This window comes from Atheta coriaria, unplaced genomic scaffold, assembly GCF_025399875.1.
Source record: "Atheta coriaria isolate IRGN ID8LTWV9N9 unplaced genomic scaffold, Caltech_Dcor_3.1 hic_scaffold_7_pilon, whole genome shotgun sequence".
Classification (NCBI taxonomy): domain Eukaryota; kingdom Metazoa; phylum Arthropoda; class Insecta; order Coleoptera; family Staphylinidae; genus Dalotia; species Dalotia coriaria.
In genome coordinates this window covers 2,566,647-2,588,431 of record NW_027045449.1, presented here as the reverse complement: position 1 = coordinate 2,588,431, position 21,785 = coordinate 2,566,647, and the positions used below count along the sequence as shown (strand labels likewise).

Here is a 21,785-nt window from a genome sequence, read left to right as displayed (position 1 = left end):
CAAAATTATTAATATTTAGCGGTTTTAAGCTTAAAAATCAAGTAAATTAATTATTTCTAGTTAAATACAATCAATTTATTGATTCTTCAAGTTATTATTATAAATATCCTTTAAAAATCCTTTTAAAACATGTTTTCTAACGTTTGACAATTATATTCACCAATCGTGTAGGTAGCGCCATCTTTACAATTTTATAAATACTTCAGTGAAGTTTAGCTGCTTGTTTTTATCAAAACTTCATGCACTTCACAATTACCCATCTGTTTCGACTGGCCTCTTGCATAATTCACCGGCACCACACATCCGCCTGGTACAAATACATTGCGAGCGCACACAATAATCATTACATCCGACCGATCTGCAATAATACGTCCTTAAACATGGCTGCTGAAGGTGCCTTGACTGAAGTTGCCTCGAACAAAGTGTTTGGTGGACAGCAGAAGATCTTCTCACATGACTCAAAAGAATTGGGCTGTAAGATGAACTTCGGCGTGTATTTCCCTCCACAATACGAGTCAAATAAACAGCTGCCAGTTGTTTATTTCCTCTCTGGATTGACATGCAATGAAACCAACTTTATTCAAAAAGCTGGTGCACAAAGGTAACAAATGTCATTGATTCATTGAATTTGTATAAAGATTAATATATCTAAAGGTATGCTGCTGAATATGGTCTTATTCTGGTGAATCCAGACACTTCACCAAGAGGTTTAAACATTCCTGGTGACTCAGATTCCTGGGATTTTGGTGTTGGTGCAGGTTTCTACATTAACGCAACTCAGGAGCCATGGAAAAACAACTACAAAATGTTTAACTATGTCACAATTGAGTTGATCCAGGCAATCAAGGAAAATTTCGGTGGTGCAGATGTGCAGTCCATTATGGGTCACAGCATGGGTGGTCATGGTGCATTCATCTGTGCATTGAAAAACCCTGGGTTGTTTAGTTCAGTGAGTGCTTTCTCACCAATCACAAACCCCATTCAGTGTCCATGGGGACAGAATGCTTTCACCGGATATCTAGGACCTAAAGAGACAGGCAAATGGGAGGAATGGGATGCTACTGAGTTAGCAAAAGTTTACAATGGTCCTCCACTGGAAATATTCATTGATCAAGGAACTGAAGATCAGTTCCTGAAGCAGAATCAACTGCTTCCGAATAATTTACTCGAAGCTGCAACCCCCAATACTTCACTGCAAACACAAATGCATATGCGTGAGGGTTACGATCACAGTTATTTCTATATAAGTTCGTTTGTTGGTGATCACTTGGCGTTCCACTCGAAGCACTTGCAAAAGAAGTAATAATAATAACTTTGCAATTGTTTTGTGTGGTGATGGTGTTTGTTACAAGTCAATAATATTTTTCTATCACGTTTGTACAATTGTAATACATAATTTGTTTGTTTCTCTAAATTAAAACTAAAATAAGAAATAAACGACACGATAATCACAAACGTCGGGATGATATTTGATATATTATTTAATAAAATTAATAAATAACCCCTGATCAAGCTAAATATAGCTGATGTACATCGTACAAATTTATAAATTTCATGTTTTGTACTTGATTTACAAGAATTTTATTTAATGGCGCCGCGTAAGTCGTGCCAGTATTGTAGGAGAGGGTCACGTTTCTGCCAGACGTGTTCTTGTCCCCAGTAAGCCCAAGCACTGAGAAAAAAGTAATATTTATCAATTATTGGGAATATTATTCAGAAAAATTGTTAAGCAACTTACATGCCAGTAAAAGCGCCACCTAAATGTGCTGCATGATCAAATAGTTTCCAACCCATCATGACACCGGCCACGTCCAGGCCCACAATTACTTTAATTGCCTAAATAATTAAATTATTTCAGTTTTATAAAGATGACTGAAAGATAACGATTTAATACTAACTGAACTTGCAGAAAATGTCAAAATGGCAATAATATAATTCCTAATCTTGTATCTGGATATTGTGTACACACATAACCGAGAATTGCCATTATTGCACCAGACTAAAACCAATTTTCAATTTAACAAACATTTTCTATTAGAAAATATTCACTACTTACTGCGCCCAGAGAAAGTCCGGGTTGTCGCGTCACAGTTTTGAAAACATAGCTCGTAAAACTAGATATCACACCAGCGCTAAGATACAGGCCCAAAAACTGTTCTTTTCCTAATGAAGCCACAGCACCTGTATAAAAATAAGAAAAATCAATGTTTTGGAATCCTTTCTATATAATTGTTGTATATTACCTGTACTAAAACTATGCAGGACATACATATTTGCCAACAAGTGAAACAGTGAGTAGTGACTGAATGTTGACAACAACATTGGCAGGCAGACATTGGTACTGCCTGGATTAGAGCAGAAATACCGCAACATTGTGGGCTGAAGGCGCGGTACACGCCAGGCAGCAAAGACTAATACATTTAATGCACATATCGGCACAAATATCTTCTCACCAGATGATAGGGAATTCCACCATTTATTGAAATCTCGTCTCAGAGTACCCTAAATGATAAAATAATCAATTATAGCCTTGAATTATCATATAATTTAATGGACTACCTCCATTATGAATTAAATTTGTGTTTTTTGTTGAATTAAATGTGAATTTACTGGAAAAACTTCAAAATGACAATGATTATTACCTGTTTCTGCATAAAACCTGGACGTCTAAATATCCGCAACGCGTTATGCCGCATATTTTCATACTGCCATATAACTGCTCCAGCATAACATGCTCCTGTAAACTACACACAAAAATATATTTAAAAATAGATTTTTAAGAGTAAAACATTGCAATTTATTATGTCTTACACCTATAGTGAATCCTAGTGGCTTCCATAATGAACCTAATGATAGTTTGCCTACGTCAACCGGAGTCTGCCCAAAAGGCGTGCTCGGGTCAAATTCATGTTTCGTTTCCTGCCATTTTACACGTTTGAATGCTCTGCTTTGCTTTGAAAATAAGTGAATTGGTTGAGGGGCCTTCAGTAATACATAACCTCTGACACTTTGGCTAAAAACATAAGTATTAAACCCATTTGTATTATATTTTATTCACTTGCATATTACCACGCATGATGCAAATTTAATGAACGACATAGTGCCATAGTGTTATTTAATTTTTAAAACTTGCATCTAGAAATTTTACTTTTGGAAATGTTTTCTAAACTGTCAGATTAAAAACGTGCTGTCAAAAGTACAATGTTGCCAGTAAGCCTCAAATATTTAAAAAATATTAATTTAATTGATATAAACTCATTTAAATATTGATTTTGTTATCGGAAATTATATATTTTCTTTTCATAAATAGAAATAAACATTTAAAAATAAATATAGATAGAATTTACGTAAATAAATTGAATAAATTGTAGCCGTTGCTTGTTTTGTTTTGACTGGTCAAGGTCACGATTCAAATCTTTGACATTTTTGACATCCGTTGTTGGTTGTTGCGCAAAAGAAGGAAATATCCCGCGCATTGCATCGCATTCTCTGTTGACGCTCCGTCGTGCGCGGCTCTTCGGATACCTTAGAGACGCGCCAAATAACCGCGCGTTTTGTGCATTTTGTTCCGTTTCACGCCTTCCGCTTCGCCAAAAGCGTCGTCGGCGATTTACAACCATCGTTGAGCGCCTCACCAGGACACCATGGCGCACATCAACGTCGACAAGGAGACGTTCCAGCGGCGCCTGAGGAGGTTATATCAAGCATGGCTAAAGCCGGATGGCGAAAACGGTTTCGCCAAGATGGACTGCCTCGTGACGGCCGTCGGCGTCGACGAAGACACCGTCTACAGCAAATCCGGCGCGCTGCAAACCTGGCTCTTCGGTTACGAACTAACCGACACCATCATGGTATTCGCCGAAAACACGATCTGCTTACTCGCCAGCAAGAAGAAGATCGACTTCCTCAAACCGGCGGAAACCAGTAAAGACGAAAACGGAGGCGTCGCAGTCAAACTACTGGTACGTGACCGTAGCGACAAGGATGAAGCCAACTTCAAAACATTAATCTCAACCATCAAAGAGTCAAAAATGGCAAAACATTAGGAGTATTCTCAAAAGAAAACTATGTCGGTGAGTTTATGGACGCATGGCGGGCTGCGCTGAAAAAAGAAAACTTCGAAACTGTAGACGTTGGTTCAGCACTCGGCTATGTAATCGCGCCGAAAGAAGAATCCGAATTAATAACAATCAAAAAAGCAAGCATGGTAACAGTAGATGTTTTTAATAAATATCTCAAAGATCAAATCATGGAGATCATTGACTCAGACAAGAAAGTTAAACATAGCAAACTCTGTGAAGGTGTTGAGTCAGCCATCACAGACAAAAAGTATGTTACAGGGGTGGACACCTCACAGGTAGACATGTGTTACCCAGCTATTATTCAATCCGGAGGCAATTACAGTTTAAAATTCAGTGCTGTCACTGATAAAAACACCTTGCACTTTGGTTCAATTATTTGCATCCTAGGAGTAAGATACAAAAGTTATTGTTCAAATATTGCCAGAACTTTGCTTGTAAATCCATCCGAAGCTGTTCAAGCAAATTATAATTTTCTTCTCAACTTAGAGGAGGAAGTACTTAAAAAGTTGCAACACGGTGTAAAGTTATGTGACGTTTATGAGACAGGTTTGGGTTATGTGAAGAAAGAAAAACCTGCTTTGGTTGAACACATGACGAAAAATTTCGGTTTTGCTATGGGGATTGAGTTCCGAGAGGGATCGCTGACAATCCAAGCGAAAACTATGGCGAAAGCGAAAAAGGGGATGGTTTTTAACGTGAATATCGGTTTTCAGTCGCTGACGAATAAAGAAGCGACTGATAAAGAAGGAAAAACTTACGCGTTGTTTATCGCTGATACTGTTATGGTTAATGATGGCGCTGCGGCTTCGGTTATCACAGTTTCAAAGAAAAAAATTAAAAATATTGGTATTTTCTTGAAGGATGATGAAGATGAGGAGGAAAATGATGAAGAAAAAGAAAACACTCCGAAGCCAGAGTTGGTAGGTCGCGGTAAACGTACGGCTGTTATCGAATCAAAATTGCGTTCAGAACACACCAGTGAAGAGAAACGTAAAGAGCATCAGAAAGAACTTGCGATTGCACTCAATGAAAAAGCTAAAGAACGACTGGCAAAACAAGGAGGAGCGAAAGATGTCGAAAAAGTACGCAAAAACACAATTTCCTACAAGAATTTCAATCAAATGCCGCGTGTACCCGAAGTTAAGGAATTGAAACTTTACGTTGATCAAAAATACGAAACTGTCATTTTACCCGTCTATGGTATACCTGTACCGTTTCACATCAGCACGATTAAGAATATTTCACAGAGTGTTGAGGGTGATTACACTTATCTGCGTATTAATTTCTTCCATCCGGGTAGTACCATGGGTAAAAACGAAGGCGGTACTTACCAGCAACCAGACGCCACTTTTGTTAAAGAAGTAACCTATAGGAGTACGAATACTAAAGAGCCGGGTGAAATCTCGCCGCCATCTTCGAATTTGAATACGGCTTTCCGATTAATTAAAGAAGTGCAGCGAAAGTTTAAGACAAGAGAACAAGAGGAGCGTGAGAAGGAAGATTTGGTTAAGCAGGATACGCTTGTATTGTCACAGAATAAGGGTAATCCGAAGCTGAAAGATTTGTATATTCGGCCGAATATTGTCACGAAGAGGATGACTGGCAGTTTGGAAGCGCATTCGAATGGGTTTCGGTATACTTCTGTCAGGGGTGATAAAGTAAGGTTATTTTATTGCGTTTTTGGCAGGTTTTTGATTATTTTTTATTGTTTTAGGTTGATATATTGTATAACAATATCAAAAACGCATTCTTCCAGCCGTGCGATGGTGAAATGATTATTTTGTTACATTTTCACTTGAAGCACGCGATTATGTTTGGTAAAAAGAAACATGTAGATGTCCAGTTCTATACTGAAGTCGGTGAGATTACGACAGATTTAGGCAAACATCAACACATGCATGATCGGGATGACTTGGCGGCTGAGCAGTCTGAACGTGAATTGCGACATAAGTTAAAAACTGCTTTTAAGAGTTTTTGCGAAAAGGTATTACATAAAAATTCCAATATTTTACTGTTTTATTAATTTTTATTTAATTTTAAAAGGTTGAAAGCATGACAAAACAAGAAATTGAATTTGACACACCGTTCAGAGAGTTAGGATTCCCCGGAGCGCCGTACAGATCCACCGTTTTACTTCAGCCAACTTCCGGTTGTCTTGTGAATCTCACCGAATGGCCGCCATTTGTAATCACGCTGGAAGACGTGGAACTATTACATTTCGAACGTGTACAATTCCACTTGAAGAATTTCGATATGGTGTTTGTTTTTAAAGATTATGGCCGTCGAACAGCCATGGTAAATGCAATTCCGATGAACATGCTGGATCATGTAAAGGAATGGCTGAATTCATGCGATATTAGGTATGCGGAAGGTGTGCAGTCGTTGAATTGGGCGAAGATTATGAAAACAATCACCGATGATCCGGATGGATTCTTCGAAAGCGGAGGATGGACGTTTTTGGATCCGGAATCTGACGAGGAAAATCAAGCAGCTGAGGAGGATAGTGAAGCAGAAGATGAAGTTTATGAACCGTCGGATGTTGATTCATTCTCGGAGGAAAGCGAAGAAGATTCTGAGTATTCCGAGGGTGATACTGAAGAGGATGATGACGATGAAAGTAACAGTGATGAAAGTTTAGGTTTGTTTTCATTTTTTGTTTATTTGTTTAATATATTTATTAATTTTATTAATATTATAGCGAGTGATGAAGAATCCGGTAAAGATTGGTCCGATTTGGAGCGTGAAGCTGCCGAAGAAGATCGTGAACGTGGCGATTATCGCGGCGAAGATTTCGCCGGCAAAAACCGAAAAGGTGCACCGCCGTCATCTTCGCGTGACAAACACAAGTCGAAACATAGCAGTAAACATGGCAGCAGCCGCGATAAACACAATAGTTCCCGTGAAAGTCAAAGCAGTCGTGATCGCGACAAGCGCAAGGATCGCCACAACTCACATTCGAGACATTCCTCTGGGTCCAAGAACAGCCACCACTCGAAAAAGGAGTCGCCTTCCAAGGATAAACACCGCGATAGAAAACGTTCTCGCGATAGCAGCGGCGATAAACACAGGTCGAAACGATCGAGGAAATAAATTTCAAACACACACACAAACGAATAAGTTTAAAACCAGTACACACACCATAAATACAAATCGAGAACTCTGAAACACAATTCGATGTGATTTACCTTTTATACCCCCGGTGCGAGGATGTGGACGTTGATGTTTCCTTGCTATGTGCTTTTAATACACCTATTTATAAGTAACAGATAAAAACATGTAACACTTGTACAAAGACACGTTTTTAGGTTTTTGTAGATTGATTTTTGAGTAGGAAAGATCACACATGAAAGTACCGCGCATAATGTTAGTAATTCGTTAAGTTTATATCGCTTAAATAAGTTAATTGATATTCCATGAGACATTTTCATAAGTTATTAATTCTCTGTTTTGAAAAGTTTATGTGCAGCCATTCGTGGTTTGAATTATGTCATCAAACACATATTTGTATTCTGGATGTACTAGTTTAAGATTAATTAAATTTATTTTTCAACTAATGCATGATGTTGCGCTTTTGGAAACAGTCGCATTGGTTACAACTGGAAAACTTATATTCGACTTTGTATTAGGCAACCAACATTACAGATTTTTATCTTCAAATTATGCGGTTAAGCGTAGAACTAAACCTAAAAACAGGCTCGGTGTACAGAGATTTCGCTCCGTTGGAAAACGTTAAGATTTAAAGGGTTAATAATAATTAAATCCACACGAAAATGGTAATAATTTATACAATTAATAATTAAAAACTTACTAATTCAAATTATTTTCCAGTTACCTTTATCGTTGTTAAGGACTGCTCAAAATCATCCAATGGTAAACCTTTTAACCTCAAAGAATAAAACAATTCTTTAAAATTATTTTTTAACTTTACAGTTGGTTGAATTGAAAAATGGAGAAACCTACAATGGGCATTTGGTTAGTTGTGATAATTGGATGAATATTATTCTCCGTGAAGTTATCTGCACATCAAGAGTAAGTCATAGTTAACTTGTGATTCTAATAAGAATAATAAATTGAAAAATGTCTAGGATGGTGACAAATTCTGGAGAATGCCTGAATGTTACATTAGAGGCAGTACTATTAAGTATCTTAGGATTCCTGATGAAGTAATTGACATGGTCAAAGAAGAAGCAACCATGAAAAATCGTACTAGGGACAATAAGGGTGGTGGAGGAAGAGGAGGCATGCAAAATCAAAGAAACAGACCTTCTACCAGAGGTAAATTAATGATTACAAGAAATTTAATATGTTTTATTACTTTTCTAGGTTCAAATCAAGCAAAATTTAATTTTTCCATTCTTATAATGTGTTTTAAATGTATTTTTGTAGGTAATTTCAATGGTAGAGGGGGCAAACAAGGTGGACCTGGAGGTGGTGGTGGTGCCGGCCGCTCAGGTATGGCCAAACCACAATTGTTCAACAAGAACAAACCTAAATAATTACCATATAACAATTTTTCAATTTACAATTTATATTAATTTAATTTCTGCAAATTTCGTATTTAATTTAATTCCAATTTAAAATAATTGCTAATGAAATACAGTAATCAACTTTATTGATGTGCAACAATATTTTCTTTTTTACATAATACATTATTTTAGTTTCATAACTACCACCGAAAATATTTATAGGATTTTCACTCTATTTTCAAATTTGTTGACAGTAATTATTGACTAGGAGTGCATAAACATTGACTAGGTTGTGAACATCACTTTTTTTAATGTGCATTATTTATAACATGTGCAATTGTTGATAAATACGTTTAGCTTAGAGATAGGTCCATTGAAATTTCGTTAAGCTGTACAATTTGCAGGAAGACCCATTTGATTTGATTTCGTTTTCCGGCAAACTTAGCAAATTAGCACAACGTTTTACATATTTACCTGAAAATTGCTACAATTAGTGTGATATTTTTATTAATATTCGTTGATTTACGTTTATATAATTAAGAAAACATGCAACTGATTAATTTACATTAACATCGCTTTCGAAAACACATTAAATTGTAGCGATACTTACTAGAGAAGATATTTGAAAGAACGATAAAGCATATGTATAGACTGCAAGGTAGCAAAGTAACAATTAGTAGCGCTGAAGAATGAGTTTGTGTTAAGGCCGTAATCCGCCATCAGAACATCGATATAATCACACAGCTAGGATCATTAAATTGACGAGAGATTTATGTCTTCGACCGCGGACGCAATCGAATTCGACATGTACGAGTTTGTGTTTGGTACGGCGGGTTCGAGATCTTCGCTATTGATTCGCAGAATTGGGCCGGGCTTGGCCGAACTGAAAGAGTTTGCCAGAAATACAACACCGAGCACAACAACGACACTGAGAAGTCGAAAAGTAACACACATCAAAACAAATAAACATCTAACAATTTATTAACAGTTAAATTGTTGTTAGTATTTGTTTTAATGTTCATTAATTGATCGACAAGTTTACCTTGCGAGTTCTTCCTGTAGCTCCGTCATAGTTTTACTGCATTCTGCGAAATAACGCGATTGTGTTTCGACGAATTCGTAGAGCAAACGCATATGCGTGTTATGCGAATTACTGATGCCTTCCAGTAATAAACGAGTAATTTCCACCTGGCGATCAAACTCGGATTGCGCGATTCTTAAATCTTTTTCAGCCTAAAGAAAAAGTTTAAATATTTGGGTAAGTTTTACTGTTTTAATAATATTTACCTGATCTAAAGTGATTTCAGGAGAGACGCCATCTTTCTACAACATTTAATGATGTTAAATGATTAGTATATAGTTTTAAATGTCATTTTTAACTTACAGTTGGTTGTCCCAACATGCTACGAGCTTTCCTCACACGATTTTTGCAAGCGTCCAAATCAAGCCTGAAAATAACAAAAAATTACCAATTTGGACAATTTCCTACTAAATATTTACCTTTTTCCTTCTAAAACACCTTTCTCTTTGATAATATTCTTCATTTCATTATCCAAAAATTTCCTCAGGGGTTGTGTGTACCCTATTCCAGCTGACCCAATAAATTCCCTTTCGGTCTGCCCGAGTCTTTGCTGACAAAGACCAACTTTAATCAACGCTCCGCCATAGCCTGTCCCTGGCCCAAAAACATTTCCTGCTTCAATCATATCCAAACCCAGGTATTCCATGTTGGTAAGCCGAGCAGGTTTCTTCTTCTCTATCTTTTCATAAACAAAATCTTCAATTCTATTACCAGGATTAGGCATTAACACCGCCTCGGTGTTCTTCACAAGTTTTTCCGTCCATTGTTTGGTAGCATCTGCACGATCCCACAGATTCTCAAATTGGCCATCAAGTTCTGTGCGTTCGGCATGACCAATTTTCTCTTCGGCAAACTAAACATCGCATAATTAATAATTTAAATATATTTATAGTTTATTATATGAAATTCTTGCCTGTACAGCTCGACTGATTGCAGCCCCAGCATCTTTAACGATATTCTTCAAATTGAAGTTCTCCATTGTTTTGCAATATCTTGTTTCGTCCTTTCCTTAGTGATAATCGATGTATTTCGAGGCGGTACGCACTGGGCCGGATGTTACAGCACAAACGCGCGGTTCTGCCACCTAGGGTAGTCCCCGACAAAAATCAATAATAACCTTTTAGAATTATAAAATTAATTATTTATTATTTTTTTCAACTAACACTGAACTGTGAAAACGTTGGTCCTGGAGGATTAGTTGTTGTTGGCGCATTAGTCGCATTGAACCGCACGCAACTGGACAATTATTGGATTTCCGCTTTGCGTTGTGGCTGCCATCTTATTGGCACGCTGAAAGCTTATCACTGCGTGAATAAAACAATGGATGGCGCAGGTGATACTGTTTTTTTCACAGGACTTTCTTTTAAAAGTATCTGCTTGGAAAGTAAAGATTATAAGGCGTTTACAATATTATCAATTATTATATTATTTTATAATAATTTTATTAAGATGTTTTATCATTTTCATATGAACAAAAAAAGTTACATTCTACGAATTATTGCGAACAGTTGCGGTGGAAAACTATTTGTATCTCGCATTTCCCTAGCACGATTTTAATTGTGTTTTTTTTTTCAGATTATTGAAGAAGAGTTGGATAATTCTTTGGACTGCATTTAAATACCATCAAGTATTGAGGAGTCCTCATAAATCGATCTCCAATTAAATCAATTTTGGTCATATTCTAAAAATGTGTTCACAGTTTAGCTTACGCGCGATGCTTGTATGTAAACAATGTTTTTGTCGCGTTCAGCGAACGTATCACGCAATACTGATAGTGACCTCGTGTTGTAGCTGTTGGATGTGTGCAGTACGACGCGCATACAGTTCCATTCCTACCGTTGGGTAAATCGCGCGTGTTAATCGCGACTAGTCCGGTTTCTTCAAATCATAAGTAAATCAATTGGCTTATATTTGTTAAAAAATCTACGGCATATACTAGAATCGGGCGTGACTGGGGTTTTACAAGTGTGATGGCACGCGTTTAGTATTTATCAATCGCGGATTTATTATCGGTTTACCTGGGTGCGCGTGTGTACGTTGGCAATCGGTTATCTTTTCGTTAAGAATATGTTGTATTTATAGTTAATTCGTGCAAGTAGGCAACGCTGGTGTCCAGGGACGAAGTTTGTGAGTGCCCTAGCTATGGAACTTGCAATATCAAAATTGTTGGAGCTGCGCGTATTTTAAAGCAAGTCTGCTGCGGGATTTGATAACGTCGATGTTTACTATTTAAAAAATGTACATAGGTAATGTTAAATATTGTCAATAAAACACAATGTAAAATTATAATCTCATTCATATTTCTTTGTGATATCCTCTTTGTCGTTTTCAGTTTTAAATAATATGACATATAAGTCTTATGTGTGAGCAGCGGGTATGAGACAGCTAACTGTTGCTTAAATTGTGTTGTTGTTTTTAAAAACATGATAAGAAACATAAATAGAAGAATCAAATATTAATGTTAAAAACACTCGGTGGTCGAGTGGAGACGTGCACCTGCTGGCATGCTAGCAGACACGGATCGAATCTCAGGTATAGAAGGCATTTTTCTCAAATATAAAAATATCAGGTGCAATTTGGGTTGCATATAAGAATTGTAACGAAATATAAGAGAAATTGAAATACAAGTGAAGGCAATATGAGAAATATGAAAGCAAGTGGAGGAGCGGGAACAGAGAAATAGAAGAAGAACAAGGAGTAGCAGAGAAGAGAAGAGTAGAGACCGAAAGAAGAGAACAGTGTAGAGAAGAGGAGAAGATAGAAGAAAGAGAGAATAGGGGTGACGGAATTTTTAAATTTTTTGGCACGTGTCGTTATAAGACAGTCTACGGCCCACTGCTTCGGTTCGTCCATTGCTCCCGGCCCATCCTACAGCTACGATGTCTCTGCGCTTCATCCCCGAAATTATCAGGCATATTAACAATTTTTATGGTGGGGGATCACCCCCAGAGAGGGAGAACTCCTAATAAGGACAATCCTTATAAGAACTTGTACAAATATTTCTAAGTTTTAAGTCGTCTCAAGAGAGGTGACACTTAAAAACATTCTTACAAATTCTGACCTGTACCTGAAATGAAGGAAGGAGTACACAAATCATACAGGTTACCTTAACAATTTTTATAGAGGGGATCATCCCCTGAGAGAGGGAACTCTCTTAGAGACCTGTTCCTGAAATGATAGAAGACGAATACACAAATCAAAGAAGTCAATGTATCTTACTATTTCTTTATTAACAATAGAATACAAGTTTAGATTTTACAAGTCAACAAAATACATGTTGCCATATTGAAACAGGACTTACGACCTGCTTAGCCGCGCACATATCAGCAAGTACTACTTGATAAAGTTCTACTAGGATAATGAAATTAGTAAATAGCCAATTTTCTAGGTGACTGAAAATGGAAAACAAATATACAGGGTGTTACAAAAGGAAAATTTAAAGTGTAAACAAAAAACTCTCAACACCACAAATATCATTCGTTTTTCACCCGAGACTCAGGGAAACTAATATACAGGGTGTCACAAAAAGAAAATTCAAAGGGCAGTGAGAAGAACCCTAAAAACACCATATGAAGTCAAATTTTCACGGACACAAAAGAAAACTAATATACAGGGTGTACCAGAACAAAAATCCAAGTTCAAAACAAAGAACACTCGAAACTTACAACTAAAGCTGATTTCCTATGTGCTGTTAGGAAAACTAATAGGTATACAGGGTGTTGCAAAAAGAAAATTTTAGAAACTACAAAGGGAAGCAATATTTATAATACGAAGAGGGAAATTTACAAATTAACAACAATATTTTAATATAAAATCAGAGATTTTACCCGAAAATCATCGGAAAATTGAGCAAAAAGTTGCTACAAAAATAAAACACTTACATTTTAATACATTATGAATATATATTTATTAATTGATGGTAGCATAAACTGTATAAGGTAAGCGACGAGTAAAGCATCATCATAAATTGATGGAATATCCGGCGGAAAACATCTAAATCAACACCCGGCAAGCGACGGCGCGTAACAACACAGTGGTTAAAGACGATAAAATTAACTCTTTCTTTGTAAATATTCAGATATACTAAGGCTGCGAAAACTAAAAACTATTCACCGTTCAGATTTTATTTCAACAATAAATTATTCATTTAATGATGCAATTCGATTAAAATGTTTCGTGATCATTGAAAACATGACCGAACCGACGGCCGACGGCAAAGTGAGCGCGGTCGACAACACGAATATTGTCATTTTAATAATCCTCAGATAATTTTAAAAACCGTGCTTGTAATAATTAAATCAAGCATGTTATTTTGGTAACGCGACTAAGAAGAATTCGTATAAACATTCCACCACGGGTTTGTAATCTACAAAATTAATATCCCTCGGATAGAATAACTAATTTAAGTTAAATCCCCTTAAGTTTCCGCGATACATTTTATTTATCCACCTACCTGTGCATTGATGAGGAGATTTTCTATCCTGAAATATATTCTATCAACTGAAAACTCGCGCAGGGATTAACATACAGTTATTTCTCACTTAAGAAGACTCTAACCGCCATAAATTATTAAACAAAACCGGCACATATGTCCGTCTCGAACATTTAGCTGACGGCCGAAAGAATACACAACGATTAATCCAATTAAAATCTTAAAACGCATGGCGACCAGAGAGACACGATCGCGGACCACGCGGTGAAACGACTGCCGTGTGCGCCGCGCGTAGCCAGGTACAAGGCAGGTACGCAGCAATAACACGCGTCACTCGAACAAAAAAAGTTGTTTATACACAAACGTACTGATAAACACGTAGTTGAGATTACTAAACTATAATTTACAATAATGAAATAGCACATTCACAATATCGGGCCTAATTTAAATATTCACTTAAATGGGCAAAGGGGGGTGCTGCGTCATGTTTTTTTGAGTATTTTTGGTAAGGAATATTATTTAAACTAAAAACGTTAGCGACCAACGTATTAAATATTATGAAATTTTGGAAAATTCTCAATCAAATAAAAGAATAAAATAATTAAATTTCTTGCGCTAAAACGTACAAAAATAATTTATATTTTATGAATACGACTCACTTCTACCGCAACCTTCGTACGGTGCCCTGAACACGACTCACTTCTACCGCTACCTTCGTACGGTGCCCTAAACAAGAGTCACTTCTACCGCGTACGGTACCATGAACACGAGTCACTTCTACCGCTACCCTCGTACGGTGCCATGAACACGAGTCACTTCTATCGCTACCTTCGTACGGTGCCCTAAACACGAATCACTTCTATCGCCACCCTGCTACAGTACACCGAATGAGACTCCACTACATACCGAGTACTACAGCGCAAACACACAACTTCCAATATAACTCGCGTATCGGAATTGTTTTGCAATAAATTTCAATACAGGGAGATACGGAATTAAATTCTGCACCTGGAAAAATTATTCCGAACTTATTGTGACTCCGCGTTCGCGTGTTATAAATTGAAAAAAAAACTACAATCCCAAGCGCTACGAGTACTAGTGCGTAAACACACAACTCTAAATATAACTCGCGTTACGGAATTTTCTCGCAATAAATTTTAATACAGGAAAATAAAGAATTAAATTCCGCATCTGGGAAAATTATTCTGAACTAAGTTTAAGACCGCGTTCGCGAGTTATAATAAAAAAAAACTACAATTCCTAGCGCAACGAGTTCGAATACAAGCGCGTATACACACAATTATCATTATAACTCGCGTTACGGAATTTTCTCGAAATAAATTTCGATACAGGGCAATAAAGAATTAAATTCCGCATCTGAAAAAATTATTCCGAACTAAGTTTAAAACCGCGTTCGCGGGTTATAATAAAAAAACTACAATTTCTAGCGCAACGAGTACAAGTGCGTATACACACAACTATCATTATAACTCGCGTTACGGAATTTTCTCGAAATAAATTTCGATACAGGGAAATAAAGAATTAAATTCTGCATGTGGGAAAATTATGCTGAACATATTGAGACACTAAAAGTGCTAAAAAGTGACATTTATCAATTTTTGTCCATTTTATTCAATCGCGAATATCTCGTAAACGAAAAGATATAAATAAGATCTGATCGCAGCGTCTTAATCTACGGACCAATCTCTATCAGATAGGATAGTTAAAAGGGAAATATGAGAGATGAAATTTTCAATCTTAAGAAAAAAATTGCCAAGGGGGGGGTGCTTGATACTTTTTTTCGACGATTTTCAAAAATTCATATCTCTTAAAGTAAAAGAGATAGCTACCAACGAATTGTTGATTATGAAAGATTGGAAGATTCTCTATCGGATAAAAATATAAAATAATTATATTTCCTACAGTAAAAGGTCGAAAAACGCGATTAAAAGTGCTAAAAAGTGACATTTTGCAATTTTTGCCCATTTTATTCAATCGCGAATATCTCGTAAACGAAAAGAGATAAATAAGATCTGATCGCAGCGTCTTAATCCACGGACCAATCTCTATCAGATAGGATAGTTAAAAGGGAAATCTGAGAGATGAAATTTTAAGTCTTAAGAAAAAAATTGCCAAGGGGGGGTGCTTGATACTTTTTCTCGACGATTTTCAAAAATTCATATCTCTTAAAGTAAAAGAGATAGCTACCAACGAATTGTTGATTATGAATGATTGGAAGATTCTCTATCGGATAAAAATATAAAATAATTATATTTCCTACAGTAAAAGGTCGAAAAACGCGATTAAAAGTGCTAAAAAGTGACATTTTGCAATTTTTGCCCATTTTATTCAATCGCGAATATCTCGTAAACGAAAAGAGATAAATAAGATCTGATCGCAGCGTCTTAATCTACGGACCAATCTCTATCAGATAGGATAGTTAAAAGGGAAATCTGAGAGATGAAATTTTAAGTCTTAAGAAAAAATTGCCAAGGGGGGGTGCTTGATACTTTTTTTCGACGATTTTCAAAAATTCATATCTCTTAAAGTAAAAGAGATAGCTACCAACGAATTGTTGATTATGAAAGATTGGAAGATTCTCTATCGGATAAAAATATAAAATAATTATATTTCCTACAGTAAAAGGTCGAAAAACGCGATTAAAAGTGCTAAAAAGTGACATTTTGCAATTTTTGCCCATTTTATTCAATCGCGAATATCTCGTAAACGAAAAGAGATAAATAAGATCTGATCGCAGCGTCTTATTCCACGGACCAATCTCTATCAGATAGGATAGTTAAAAGGGAAATCTGAGAGATGAAATTTTAAGTCTTAAGAAAAAAATTGCCAAGGGGGGGTGCTTGATACTTTTTTTCGACGATTTTCAAAAATTCATATCTCTTAAACTAAAAGAGATAGCTACCAACGAATTGTTGATTATGAAAGATTGGAAGATTCTCTATCGGATAAAAATATAAAATAATTATATTTCCTACAGTAAAAGGTCGAAAAACGCGATTAAAAGTGCTAAAAAGTGACATTTTGCAATTTTTGCCCATTTTATTCAATCGCGAATATCTCGTAAACTAAAACTGTTTTGTACACAAATGCAATAAAATTAACCTATATGAGAGGTGATGTTCAAATTTAAAGCTGCGTTTTACAAGTTGGTTTCCAATATTAAACCATAAATCTATCGTATGAGTGCTTTTCTTGCAACAATTAAATACAATCAAATAGAGAATTTAATCCTGCATATTTGGACCCCGCGCCCAAGTTTGTAAAACGTTACCGCCAATAACAAAAAAAAAATTAAATTCAGTAATGCTAACGCTTTAGTAGAAGGCTTTGCATAACGCGATAGACCGCGACAAAAAAACACGTGAATGCAAAGTAATGACCTACGCAGAAAATAAAACGAAATATATAATTGAACTAGTTAACCGGGCAAACGTTGTTTTGCCATATAAATTATTTCAAGTTTCTAGATAAATTTTAGTGTAGACAAAAAGTAATTTATTTATTATAAAAAATAGGGGTTGGTGATAAGAAACCAAAAATTTAGGGTTGTATGTATATTTTAATCCCACATTAAAAAAATAAAAACAAAAAATTTCGACCAAAATTTAAAAAAAATTAAGGGTGAACAACCCTTATCACTTAGAGATTTGAAGTTACCGATTCTCAGACCTACTGAATACGCATATAAAAATTTTCTTTGAGCGGGATGAAAAATGATTAAATTACTAAAATGGCTATAAAGAAATAGGGGTAGGTGATAAAAAACTAAAAATTTAGGGTTGTATGTATTTTTTTATTGCACATTATAAAAAAAATAAAAACAAAAGAATTTGTCCAAAAATTTAAAAAAAAGTTAAGGGTGAACAACCCTTATCACTTAGGGGTATGAAAAATAGATGTTAGCCGATTCTCAGACCTACTGAATACGCATATAAAATTTGGTAAGAATCGGTAAAGCCGTTTCGGAGGAGTATGGAAACAAACACTGTGACACGCAAATTTTATATATATAGATTATAAACTCACCAATGCAGAACTCATCAGACTCCAAGGCAAGGCAAATACTGTAAATAAAAATAAAAACATAAATAATATTATATTCACACAGCGGAAAAAAACAATCTGTGCTGTTTAGTTAAAAATCACTTACGCCAGCATGATGGGTCATCCAAATGATGAATAAATCAACATGGCCACGATATACTTACGCGCAAATAATTAATAACTGTACTAAAGTTACTAATGTCAAATTAAAATTAAATAGTCGATTAATAATCGAATATAATACGAATTTTAAAGTAGAAATCCCGGATAAACGATACGAGTCCCGCAAAATACACCTGGATCAACCAGAGACCGGCACGAAACTGGCCGCAAGAATTAATATAAAACTGTTAGTGATATTCATGAAAGAATTGAAGAATATTTGCTTATTTACGATGCTAATATAATACCTAGCAACGGTGTGTTTTGTTTCCACGAAATAAAGATTCGATACCTGCAGGTAAACAAACTTATCTCTTGCGCGAAATCGCGTGATCCACACGGACACGGTGTGCACTCACTACCACCAACAAGCAATATTTAATGCAAAACCGTACATCGTAGCGCCATCTAACCTTTGAAAATATTGATCAACTTAAAAATATTCAAAACATTTCTCACATAAGAAACAAGATTGATATTGCAATGAAATTGAAAACAACAAAAGTCATACACGAAACAAACCAGTATTTAATAAATGATTCATTTAATTTTTGGGTACGATAAACAATAAATATATCAGGTAGTGCTAAGTTGTTTCGTTTACATACATACATTTTTCTGCCGCAAGAAAAACCAAATGCATGATTGAGTGATTGTCACATTCCTATCGAAATCAAGTATTGTGCGGTTGTAAAAAAATGTTTTCATCCGTTCATTTCATCTGCGTGTATAAAGTGTTCGATCCCGACGCCATTCGCAACGAGCGCAATTGACTAACGTGCATGATATCAATTACGTTCGCAGTCACAGCGCGGAAACTTTTAAATATATTACAAACGAAACCAAACGACCCATCTTATTATTGTCTAATAATATCACAAGCGAGCCGCTCTTCATTACGTGCATGCGTGTGTGAATGTGTGAGTGTGAAAAACAGTTAATCACTCAATCGTCATTTATAAATAATTAGAATTAATGGCACTAAACCTAAGCTATATAAGAGTCGGATAGACACATATAGAGCGTATTCTATAAAGGCAGGTATGTAGCGATATCACGCGTCAGACGAACAAAAAAGTTGTTTATACACAAACATACTGATAAACACGTAGTTGAGAAGACAAAACTAAAATTTCACAATGTTGAAATAACCGACATACAGTAGAATCTTGATAACTCGAACCTTGTTAAGTCGTAATCCTCAGTAAATCGAAAAGATATGCTATTCCCTTCCGCCGAACCCCGAACGACGCAGTAACTCGAATTTTTTAGACTCAGTAACTCGAACAATAAGTTATTTCCCTGTGAGGCATTACTCGTACATTTTAATACTCAGTACCTCGAACTGCAAATTCCTACCTCAGTAAGTCGAAGTTCATAAAATAAATAAATGTTCTATGAAATTCTGCCTTTTTATGTCGAAATTTGATGAGTTACCTCTTCATATCTCGAAATTCTTGTTAAGTCGAAAACTTGCTATCTCGAATTTTTTTTGGTTTCCCTTGACATTCGAGTTATCAAGATTCTACTGTACATGAAATCTACTTTTACTTTCAATATTTCTCGGCATAAGAAAAGAATTTATCGACTTTGCGATGTAATAAGATGCCGTGTCATGTTGTTTTAAATATTTTTGGTAACGAATATCTTTTAAATTAATAGCGCTAGCGACAAACGGATTGAAGATTATGAAATTTTGGAAAATTCTCTATCAGGTAAAAATATATAATAATAAAATTTCGTGGGTTAAAAGGACCTGAAACCCTTTATATTTTATAAATACGACTCACTTCTACCCTTGTACGGTGCCCTGAATCGAGTCACTTCTACCGCTAGCCTTATACGGTGCCCGGAATTGAGTCACTTCTACCGCTAGCTTCATACGGTGCCTTAAACACGAGTCACTTCTATCGCCACCCTGCTACAGTACACCGAATGAGACTTAACTCAATCAACAAAACCCCTGCCTATCAGAATCCGATAAAAATATTGAACACAAAGAACACCCAAAGCTTTCCCGCAATATGATCCGTTTTCCATATTAAAGGTAAGTGAAATATACACGCCCTCCTCCCTAATTCGCCTGCTATTGCAACACGCAGGTGAAAGGCCATAAAACATTTAACCGACTGATATAACTTAATTATAAACTTACCAATGTTAAAACTTAACATTGAAATTTGAAATATAAACATCAAAAGTAAGCGAAAAAAAAAACATTTATGCACCTTAATCGCAAAATTACTTATTAAGAAAACACTGCAGATGCATATTACGACTAAGTCGATTGATGACCGAATATAATGATAACCATTTGAAAATAGATGTCTGATAAAACGAAACGCGTTGCGCGATATACGTCTGGGCACACCAAAGACCGGCACGAAACTAGCTGCAATCCGTCAATAGAGCATGCCGAAACTGCGCACGCAAGAATGCGGCAGTTCACGATAAGACTCTGTGCCTGCTGCATAAGCCCGGCAGGTAAAAGCAATAGATGCGCAAAGCCGGCGCGTCGATGGCAAGTGACCTTGTGTGCGAATTGCAATAGATGCGCAAAGCCGACGGCGCGTCGATGGCACGCGACCTTGTGTACGACAAGAATCTTACGCGTAGCATCTCGCACGTCGAATGCGATAAGAAAGTGGTTTATACACAAACTCTGATATGATTCAAAACGAATACAATTCTATTTTATGATTTTTAGTTAACGCTAGTGAACTAAAATTTAATTCATGAAATTATGATTTATGATTTGAGTTTTATTTAAGCATTTATTGAAGCAAATATTTCCGCAAAAGATACCAATTTTCTAATTGCAAGAAATCAAGAAAACAGATACTATGAATGATGAAAAATATTACTTACCAGTGTATCGAACATCGCAAATCAAATGGGAGTAGATACTAAAATAAAGAAGAAACAAAGCATTAGTTACACAATTTCGGACAATGAGTTCCGGCGGAACCCAAAGTTTACCATAAATTTTGTCTTGTTCTCCATAATTATTTAAATTAGTATTCGTACCAGGTCACACATGGAGCCAACGAATTGTGCAGAAGTCAAAAATGGTTCACACAAGTCCAAAATATTATTTATAATCACACACAAAGCCTACCGGCCGGCATCCGACGACAACCGACCAGAAATCCACGCGAAAATGTAATAAACACACAAAATATTGAATTCTGAAGATTACATACGCGATAAATATTAACCGAATGACCAAATACAGCAATTAACACTAAATTCAATTAAATATAACGCGATATACCGAATTTGCAACGAGAAACACGAATACTCGACTGTATATTCTTATCTTCTTATCTGCCGCATGAAGTAAGAGCTACGTGCCGGCATCACAACTGAGCACGTCGATTCACTCGCAGGAATATTTTTAGTTAAAACATGCATCGTTGCGCTACCTGAGAATACTTTATTGTACCTTTAGAAAATACGAAGCGTTTCAAAAAGTGTGGCGTACATGTGAGGCAGTG

The 21,785-nt window shown here is 36.1% G+C and overlaps 5 protein-coding genes and 1 long non-coding RNA gene across 9 annotated transcripts; 3 read left to right on the top strand and 3 right to left on the bottom strand.

Moving 5' to 3' along the window:
- The first annotated feature begins 191 nt into the window (after nucleotides 1–191).
- Nucleotides 192–1,455, top strand: LOC135796619 (S-formylglutathione hydrolase). The gene is made up of 2 exons (XM_065308717.1): nucleotides 192–601; nucleotides 655–1,455. The coding sequence occupies exons 1-2, from the start codon at nucleotides 240–242 to the stop codon at nucleotides 1,301–1,303; spliced, it is 1,011 nt and encodes a 336-aa protein (XP_065164789.1). The 5' UTR covers nucleotides 192–239; the 3' UTR covers nucleotides 1,304–1,455.
- Nucleotides 1,456–1,463: 8 nt separating this feature from the next.
- Nucleotides 1,464–3,448, bottom strand: rho-7 (rhomboid family intramembrane serine protease rho-7). The gene is given in 9 exon segments (XM_065308716.1): nucleotides 1,464–1,672; nucleotides 1,739–1,836; nucleotides 1,899–1,921; nucleotides 1,924–1,999; nucleotides 2,057–2,181; nucleotides 2,244–2,502; nucleotides 2,643–2,744; nucleotides 2,812–3,013; nucleotides 3,070–3,448. Coding segments are annotated over 9 exon segments (1,014 nt in total). The 5' UTR covers nucleotides 3,108–3,448; the 3' UTR covers nucleotides 1,464–1,581.
- Nucleotides 3,449–3,491: 43 nt separating this feature from the next.
- LOC135796615 (FACT complex subunit spt16-like) lies at nucleotides 3,492–7,636 on the top strand. The gene is given in 5 exon segments (XM_065308708.1): nucleotides 3,492–4,029; nucleotides 4,032–5,740; nucleotides 5,797–6,066; nucleotides 6,126–6,720; nucleotides 6,781–7,636. Coding segments are annotated over 5 exon segments (3,351 nt in total). The 5' UTR covers nucleotides 3,492–3,644; the 3' UTR covers nucleotides 7,173–7,636.
- Nucleotides 7,637–7,713: 77 nt separating this feature from the next.
- On the top strand, nucleotides 7,714–8,694 carry LOC135796621 (U6 snRNA-associated Sm-like protein LSm4). The gene is made up of 5 exons (XM_065308720.1): nucleotides 7,714–7,855; nucleotides 7,911–7,952; nucleotides 8,013–8,111; nucleotides 8,168–8,357; nucleotides 8,469–8,694. Exons 1-5 carry the CDS (start codon nucleotides 7,853–7,855, stop codon nucleotides 8,576–8,578), a joined length of 444 nt encoding a protein of 147 aa, XP_065164792.1. The 5' UTR covers nucleotides 7,714–7,852; the 3' UTR covers nucleotides 8,579–8,694.
- On the bottom strand, nucleotides 8,678–10,920 carry LOC135796620 (endophilin-B2-like). Of its 3 annotated transcripts, XR_010549367.1 has the most exons (8): nucleotides 10,793–10,920; nucleotides 10,543–10,713; nucleotides 10,049–10,482; nucleotides 9,933–9,996; nucleotides 9,836–9,871; nucleotides 9,591–9,781; nucleotides 9,159–9,431; nucleotides 8,678–9,022 (listed from the first exon to the last, which is right to left on the bottom strand). XR_010549367.1 is itself a non-coding variant. In XM_065308719.1 (7 exons), exons 2-7 carry the CDS (start codon nucleotides 10,606–10,608, stop codon nucleotides 9,019–9,021), a joined length of 795 nt encoding a protein of 264 aa, XP_065164791.1. In that variant the 5' UTR covers nucleotides 10,609–10,713; nucleotides 10,793–10,920; the 3' UTR covers nucleotides 8,678–9,018. The 3 variants fall into 3 exon arrangements, 2 of the variants coding, with proteins under 2 accessions (XP_065164791.1, XP_065164790.1); XM_065308719.1 differs by lacking the exon at nucleotides 9,159–9,431; XM_065308718.1 differs by lacking the exon at nucleotides 8,678–9,022 and having other exon boundaries at nucleotides 9,034–9,431.
- Nucleotides 10,921–17,854: 6,934 nt separating this feature from the next.
- LOC135796334 (uncharacterized) lies at nucleotides 17,855–21,195 on the bottom strand. 2 transcript variants are annotated; one of them, XR_010549310.1, is made up of 2 exons: nucleotides 21,157–21,195; nucleotides 17,855–18,146 (listed from the first exon to the last, which is right to left on the bottom strand). It is a non-coding gene; the product is annotated as an uncharacterized lncRNA (long non-coding RNA). The 2 variants fall into 2 exon arrangements; XR_010549311.1 differs by lacking the exon at nucleotides 21,157–21,195 and adding an exon at nucleotides 18,233–19,935.
- Nucleotides 21,196–21,785: the final 590 nt, after the last annotated feature.

Bases quoted from the DNA above. Each gene is read 5' to 3' on its own strand.
- LOC135796619 (XM_065308717.1), top strand. From the start codon at position 240: ATGCACTTCACAATTACCCATCTGTTTCGACTGGCCTCTTGCATAATT. The intron at 602-654 runs GTAACAAATGTC...ATATATCTAAAG, and splicing joins CAAAAAGCTGGTGCACAAAG to GTATGCTGCTGAATATGGTC.
- LOC135796621 (XM_065308720.1), top strand. The intron at 8,112-8,167 runs GTAAGTCATAGT...AAAAATGTCTAG, and splicing joins AAGTTATCTGCACATCAAGA to GATGGTGACAAATTCTGGAG. The intron at 8,358-8,468 runs GTAAATTAATGA...GTATTTTTGTAG, and splicing joins AAACAGACCTTCTACCAGAG to GTAATTTCAATGGTAGAGGG.
- LOC135796620 (XM_065308718.1), bottom strand. From the start codon at position 10,608: ATGGAGAACTTCAATTTGAAGAATATCGTTAAAGATGCTGGGGCTGCA. The intron at 9,997-10,048 runs GTAAATATTTAG...TGTTATTTTCAG, and splicing joins GGTGTTTTAGAAGGAAAAAG to GCTTGATTTGGACGCTTGCA. The intron at 9,432-9,590 runs GTAAACTTGTCG...AAACTCTTTCAG, and splicing joins CTACAGGAAGAACTCGCAAG to TTCGGCCAAGCCCGGCCCAA.